At 37.2% G+C, this 6,622-nt stretch overlaps 1 protein-coding gene and 1 non-coding gene across 2 annotated transcripts; both read right to left on the bottom strand.

Annotated features, from left to right (window-relative positions):
• Positions 1 to 542: 542 nt before the first annotated feature.
• Positions 543 to 3,518, bottom strand: LOC118062541 (cyclic dof factor 2). The gene is made up of 2 exons (XM_035076344.2): positions 3,164 to 3,518; positions 543 to 2,270 (listed from the first exon to the last, which is right to left on the bottom strand). Exons 1-2 carry the CDS (start codon positions 3,377 to 3,379, stop codon positions 984 to 986), a joined length of 1,503 nt encoding a protein of 500 aa, XP_034932235.1. The 5' UTR covers positions 3,380 to 3,518; the 3' UTR covers positions 543 to 983.
• Positions 3,519 to 5,038: 1,520 nt separating this feature from the next.
• Positions 5,039 to 5,111, bottom strand: TRNAK-UUU (transfer RNA lysine (anticodon UUU)). Its single transcript has one exon. It is a non-coding gene; the product is annotated as a tRNA-Lys (tRNA).
• Between the last annotated feature and the right edge of the window lie 1,511 nt (positions 5,112 to 6,622).

The following is a 6,622-nucleotide window of genomic DNA, read 5'->3' as shown; positions in this document are numbered from 1 at the left end:
CTTTTGGTATTGTTGCTTGTTTGGATTCTTTGGGCGTGAAAGAGAAAGATCCTTGGCTTTCTGAGGCACATAGAAATTCAAGTTTATCCGTTCAAATGAGCCCTCATCGATCTCCCTTTGTATTTTCCATCCCTACCCCCTTTGTACATGATAAATTAGCAATAGGAGGGAGAGGGACCTGTGTATCATTTAGTTCGATGAACAGTGAAGAAAACACAGGCATCATAAAAGCTGCAAGTTGCTGTGTTATAATTAAACTGTAGCACTGGGGATCTTACAAAGGAATGATTTGCACTGAATGACAGTATGCCGAACACAAATTGAATCATACGACTTTCTGATTCACTCAGTATGGAAGGGAATTCATGAACTGCTAGTTCCATCATAAGATTTTAGGGTCAGAGCCCTTCTAGAGGAAAAATACTTGGATAAAAAAAATAATTTTAGAACGTTATTATTCGGGGTCATAGGAAAAATAAAATCCACTTCGTTTTTCTTTGTAAATCCTTTTTTCAAGTTAAAGTTTCATAAAAAAAGTCAAGTACTAAATGAGATTTACAAGTTTATTCTACAAAGAGAAGGATTTTGTTACAACCAAGAATCTCTCCTGTCAAGTTATCTCACACACTTGCATAAATATATAAACACCTAAGATACCATGTACATGAAAAACTTAGGAAACAGATATCATCTAAGATGAATAAGGAAAAACTACTGGTCTTGAAGTGGCAGGGAAGTGCATGGTCCTGTCAGAGGTGGCTATGCTATTCTAGAGAGTCAAAATAGGGACACGCAATTCTTGGTTTTCTTCTCTGTAGGAATTCTGTCAATAAGGTGGCCTTCTGGTTGTGTAAGAGCCAACCTTGTAGTGTACAAGGGAACACAAATTCGTTGAGATTTAGCGGCTACAGCACTCTGATGAAAAACTCCATTTCATTGCATTACTGTTATGGCAGAAAGTGTACAACTTTGCTGATCTCTCATCAAGTGTTCTCATGGAAATTGAGAGACCGGGAAAACGCAGCAGGGTTCGCTTGCAACACTGAAGTTGTTCCTGCCATGTAATTTCTGTCTTCGTTTTTTGATTGAAAGCCCTTGAAGAGACCTCCTCCATTAATAGAACTGGATTTCTCATTCGTGATCCCGAGGGTCGCCCATATAGAGCTCTTTGCAGCTTCACTAGGATCATCAATCCTCAAGGTCTTTGGAACCAAAACACCCGTTTCTGATTTGGTGCCGTTCCTGGAGGGCTCTTCTAAGCAGGGTGGATTAAGGATGTTGCCATCCCTTGAATGTTTCCCCAGTGGAAAAGTAGGACTGGAGCTTTGGGTACTGTGGTTTAGAGTGGCTGATGGAGAGGGTGCACATGGCGGTACATTCCAAGGGCTTGGAACAGTACAACCCCAGTATGCTGGTGCAGGGAAAAACGATACTGGAAAGCCTGAAGGGCAAAACGCAGGTGGAGTAATCGCAGAGTTCCATGGATATGGCCAAGGAGGCCCCGGGAAGCAGGGTGCCTGGGGAGGAAATGATTGATAATCCTTGTTAACCGCTTCTCGCGAAGTACCATTGCATCCCTTCTCTGATGAATTTGAAGCCGTGGCGGAAGATACACTTGAGTGATCATCCCCGTCACCTCCTGTCCCTCCACAAGACACAAGGATTCTATGTTCAGGTCTATGATACCCGTTTCGAACACTATTTTGTGTTTTCTCTGAAAGGTTCAACACAGAGGCAACAGATTCACAAAGAGGAGAATCGGAACCAAAGGTAAGGACAGTGCCGTTGTTTCCCAGAGAAGGGCTATGAAATCCATTCATGGCATGGACTTGAGCTGTTCGGAGAGCTTCTGATACCATTAAGTGACGATAGTGTGATGCAGAAGAGCTCTTATTCTTGCGCCTTCCAGCTCCCACAGGCACATTCCTCATGGTTCCTCCAGCAGTCCAGTATCTCTGACAGTTTTTACAGAAATGACGAGGCTGATTGACATTGTAATTGTTGTAATAACAGAATTTAGTGTCCATGCTATTACATCGAGGGCATGGAAGTATTTTGTCAGGCTTCTTCAAAGTCTTTTCTTGCGAGATGCTTGTCTCACTTTGTTCTTCATTCTTGCTGCTTTTCAGTGATGAAGTTTCCCTCTCAGCTGAGGGAGTCTTGGGGTTCTCACTAATGCCTGATGATGTTGGACCTTTTGAGTCCTTGTTGATCTGATTCGAGGTAACATCTTCTTGTTTATCATTGGCAATTTCCTCTCCTGAAGTCTCCTAAAATACACACACACACACACACATATGAGAATAAAATGAATGAGAAGAAATAGAGACAGTTTACTCATGTAGAGTCGTATTTACAATTTCTCAAACCAAAAGCAGGTGGGAATAGGTGGAATTAAAATTGAAATATAATCAGTTTAGTTTAAAGAAAACTCTGTAGGGCTACAGAGTTTAAAAACAACTTCAAGCAGAACTCTGTCTCACTGTCAACTGGTGATTTAAGTGTTTAATTATTCCAGGTACTAAAACCTAAAATTGTTATTAGAGGCAAAACCATCGAGAGTTTATCGTTTTCCAAGCAAAGCTTTTCCCAAAATCACACGCAGTGGCAGATGATCCAATAGAAAAGACTGGAGATTAATTGTTTGGAGAAGTAATATACCTAGTCAGTCCAAGAAAAGATGTGGTAAGCATCAAAAGTTAAGGAATCTAACAAAATCCTATGATCCTTGAGGAAACATCTGGATCAATCTTGCTAACTGTTTCAAAATGCAAAGTAACAGTGAAATACTGATACAGAGCTTGTGGCCCTTATAGTTCACCGACACTAACTCTGTTTTAAACGAAGTCGAACATAAAATTTCTCTAAAATATCCCCCTCAAATGTCATGAAGTTACAGAGAAAGCACGACACAAAGGGGAAAAATACATGGAACACATTAAGATTTGGTAAACATTTTAATCCCCGACAATTACCACAGTTAGTAAAGGTGAAAAGCGAGGATGAAAACCTTCTATGCCACAGAGAAAAAGCAAGAGAATGGAACAATTCCTTGATTTTGAAATTCTATAACATGTAACACTTGAGAAAATTGCAAATACATGGCAACAAATTCTTATAATAAAGGCAAACACAGAATCCAACAAACTGCAAAAACACATACCCTGTTGTTGTTCCCTTCTTGCTCTCCTCGTTCCTTATGAGAGTTGTGGTTTTCATGTGAGGAAGTTGCAGTAGCAGTATTATCATAACAGTCCTCGGACTCGGGAGGTGTTCCTGAGGAGGACTCGTACTTATTAACAGCACAAGAAACATCCTCCTGCTGATTGACCTGCAGTGGAATCGTCTTGCCAAACAGCTTTATCGCCAAATCTGACATTCCTGTTTCCTTGGTTGCCTTAAAAGAAGAGTCAAACCCTCTTTCTCAGCTTCTGTTATGCTGTGTTGTGTTTTGTTTTTTTTTTTTTTTTGGGATCGGACGAGGTGGGAGAAGAGAGAAAAATAAAAACAAGAAAGAAAGAGTTTGAAAGTCATTTGTTTGGTGGTGGTAAGTAATTAAACAAGGTGGGGGAATGCCACATCAGAGAAAAGGCAAAATTTTGTGAGCCACAAGTTTATGTGGCCTTTGAGATCTTTCTTGCTATTGGATTCCCCACATTTGCTTGTAGAGATAGTGCTGCTCGGTCCCGTTCTTTTCTCTGCCATGTCAGCGTTTCGCTCCTCTCTCAAATACTCGCCTCTCTTATTCGTCAAATACTCGTCCCCCTCCTCTTTTTCCAGCCTCGATTTTGCCCTCCATGTTTTCGATCTTATTAATTTTTCTCCAAACATATTTTATTCCAATCACATGTATTTTTAAAAAATATATCTCACATCTACGCAAATTTAAGGAAATCTTACTGTTGAATTGCAAGCTTGGATTTAGTTATCAAGACTTGAGTGTTCGAGGAGTAAAATCACAAGTGAACTTGGGCCAAGCCGAGCTTGAGCTAGTTCTAGTTAAAGCGAAACGGTTTTTTAAAATCAATTTCGAATAAACCAAAAATATTGACTCTCGTTTTCTAGATCTAGGCTACATCAAAGGTACTGTTTTTTATTTATTTAGGGAATGGACATCTGGATTTTGAGTTTTGTACTGGAAATTAAATTAGAACTTAGTACGATACATGGAGTTCAAGTTCACATGTAACTTGGACATGGACGTCAAAGTTAGACTGTAATATAGTATGATTAGGTTTCCTATCGAAGTCGCTTTTTATGACTTTTTACAGCTATGGAGTCAAGTCTTCTAATTTATGAGCGAAATCGAGGAAAGCCATGCGCGGAGACGATCTTGTTTCTGTGCTCTGGTAAACTGTAATGAGACAAAAAAAAACAAATGCTAGAATCCAATTCAAGTGAGCATGGTCATTTAAAGTTTATGCACTAATCATGTTCCTGCGGAAATCTTGAAAGGAAAAAAATACTAATATTTCAGGACACGTGTATTGTTTTTCTATGCTGGATCATGTTATAAAAAATAAATTTAAAAACACTTTTTATTTTTTTACTAAAAGAATAAGAATTAAATATGATAAATAAAAATTAAATATGATAAAAAATAAATTTTAATTGAAAAAATGATAAGAAACAAATAAAAACAATAAAAATCAAAGTTGATATAAAAAATAAATTTTAAAAAGAAAGATTGAAAAAAAATTATTTAAAATAATAAAAATATTTTCCAATGATAAACAAGAAAAGTTGGTTTCTCATTAGATAAATTAATTGCATGTTTAAGAGTGTTGCTAGTTGTTTTTCAAAGTAATATTAAAATAATATTTTTTTATATATATTTTTTTTAAATTATGTTTTGCATTAGTGTATTAAAATAATATAAAAACAAAAAAAAAAATTTAATTTAAAATAAATAAAAAATTTAGTGCAGAGGCTTCAAAGCCATCAATGCAATCACAATTCCCTACAGAGAAACAAGCAGCTGATGAAGAAAAGAAGTACGCCCCCATTTAAGTAACCAACTTAAAAATATTACATCAATCGCCGTCTGTGGGAATCGAACCCACGACCACATGGTTAAAAGCCATGCGCTCTACCAGCTGAGCTAAGACGGCCTTTGGTTAAATGATCAAATAAATTTATATAACTCAAAATTGAAATGACTACGAAAGGCGAGCGGTCTTGACGAGTTTTTGGTGGGGACATTCGCAAGCTATCAAAACCCCACTTGCCATGTAAGCACGTGGCACGCGACCCACCTTACTGTCCTGCACAGCTAGCAAGGAATTAACAGCTGCTCCCTGCCACATCACCACTAAATTCTAACATGGCCCGCCTGCAAAAAGCGAAGTGAAAAGGTCACCTGACACATCCGTGCAGTTGATTCCCTCGACAAATTAATAGAAGTGTTGTTTAAATTATCTTTTATAATTTATTTTTGGCATGATATATCAACAACAATATAAAATATATTAAAAAGATTAATTTTTAAAAAATAATATATTTTTTAAAAAATAGCATCCACGACCGACAACGTTTCAGGACCAGCATTTAAGTAAGGAAGCATCTCCTACCCTCGTTTCCTTATTGCGGGGGGTTGCATTCTGTGAACGAATCTTCTTCTAGTGGCTGCCCTTTGCCGACATAAGGGCAGGATAGCTTTCTTGGATACTTCCACGTGTCAAGTTGCTGCAGCATGGTAAGACAGACCATCTCCTTTTCTCTTATCCAGCAACTCCTCTTTCATTTTTTCTTCTCGCGGTGGCTCTCTGTATCACCCTTCCTTTCTGTGCTGTTACAAAAACTCCACCTCCTCGACTCAATTGTCTTCCACCTGAAGCATGCAAATATTTAAATCTACTGAGAGAGACCTTCATTCCATCATTTTTGTTATTTAATTTCTAATTACACAGAATATTCTCCATCAACAGAACCAGGAACGTCGCTTTGATCCAAGAACGCTAAAATATTAGACATTCTTGACATTGCAGAGCATCGCCTTTTCCCCGAATATGTTTCCCCTGAGATTCTAGATGATAACGTAGCTTATTTTTCTTTCAAAAAAATGAACTTGAATATATTCTAATAAAAAAGCTGCTACTACTGAACTGTGGAACCAAATATTTAAAGGGTAGGAGTAAATTAATAAAGCCAGGCAAAAGATTAAACAGCGCAATACTATCGTGATTCATCAACTGAGATTTAACTTGTATGAGTTACTGCACCTGCTTCTAGGGACGAGCACTATTCAAAAAATTATGAATTATTCGAACTAATTCAAGCAAATATGTCTGGAAAACTTCAAGGAATAAAGAATTCATGTAGTTCTCTGAAGTAATTTTGGAAAAAATCAGGCAAGGGTTCAGAGATTTCAGAAAATCTAAACTACCTGAAATAAAAAAAATAGCTCAAAACTATGCAAGTAACCTGTTACTAGGTTGGGAAATAAATAAAATATACCGGGCCAAATAAAAGATATTCAAATCATTTCAGAAAATTCAGGAGTTTTGTGAATTTCTTAAAATATAACTAGAAGAATCAAAAAATTAATTCAGGTTGGATAATTTGAAAAAGAAATCAAAAAGAAAATTGAATCGGTAATTTTTTTATATATATAAATACTCAC

This window comes from Populus alba, chromosome 8 (genome assembly GCF_005239225.2).
Source record: "Populus alba chromosome 8, ASM523922v2, whole genome shotgun sequence".
NCBI classification, from domain to species: domain Eukaryota; kingdom Viridiplantae; phylum Streptophyta; class Magnoliopsida; order Malpighiales; family Salicaceae; genus Populus; species Populus alba.
Note: the sequence above shows the minus strand (reverse complement) of the source record. Positions and strands in the feature narration are given on the sequence as shown.

Coding starts and splice junctions, on each gene's coding strand:
- LOC118062541 (XM_035076344.2), bottom strand. CDS start 3,379: ATGTCAGATTTGGCGATAAAGCTGTTTGGCAAGACGATTCCACTGCAG. Junction 2,271..3,163: donor AAGAAGGGAACAACAACAGG/GTATGTGTTTTT, acceptor TGTGTATTTTAG/GAGACTTCAGGAGAGGAAAT.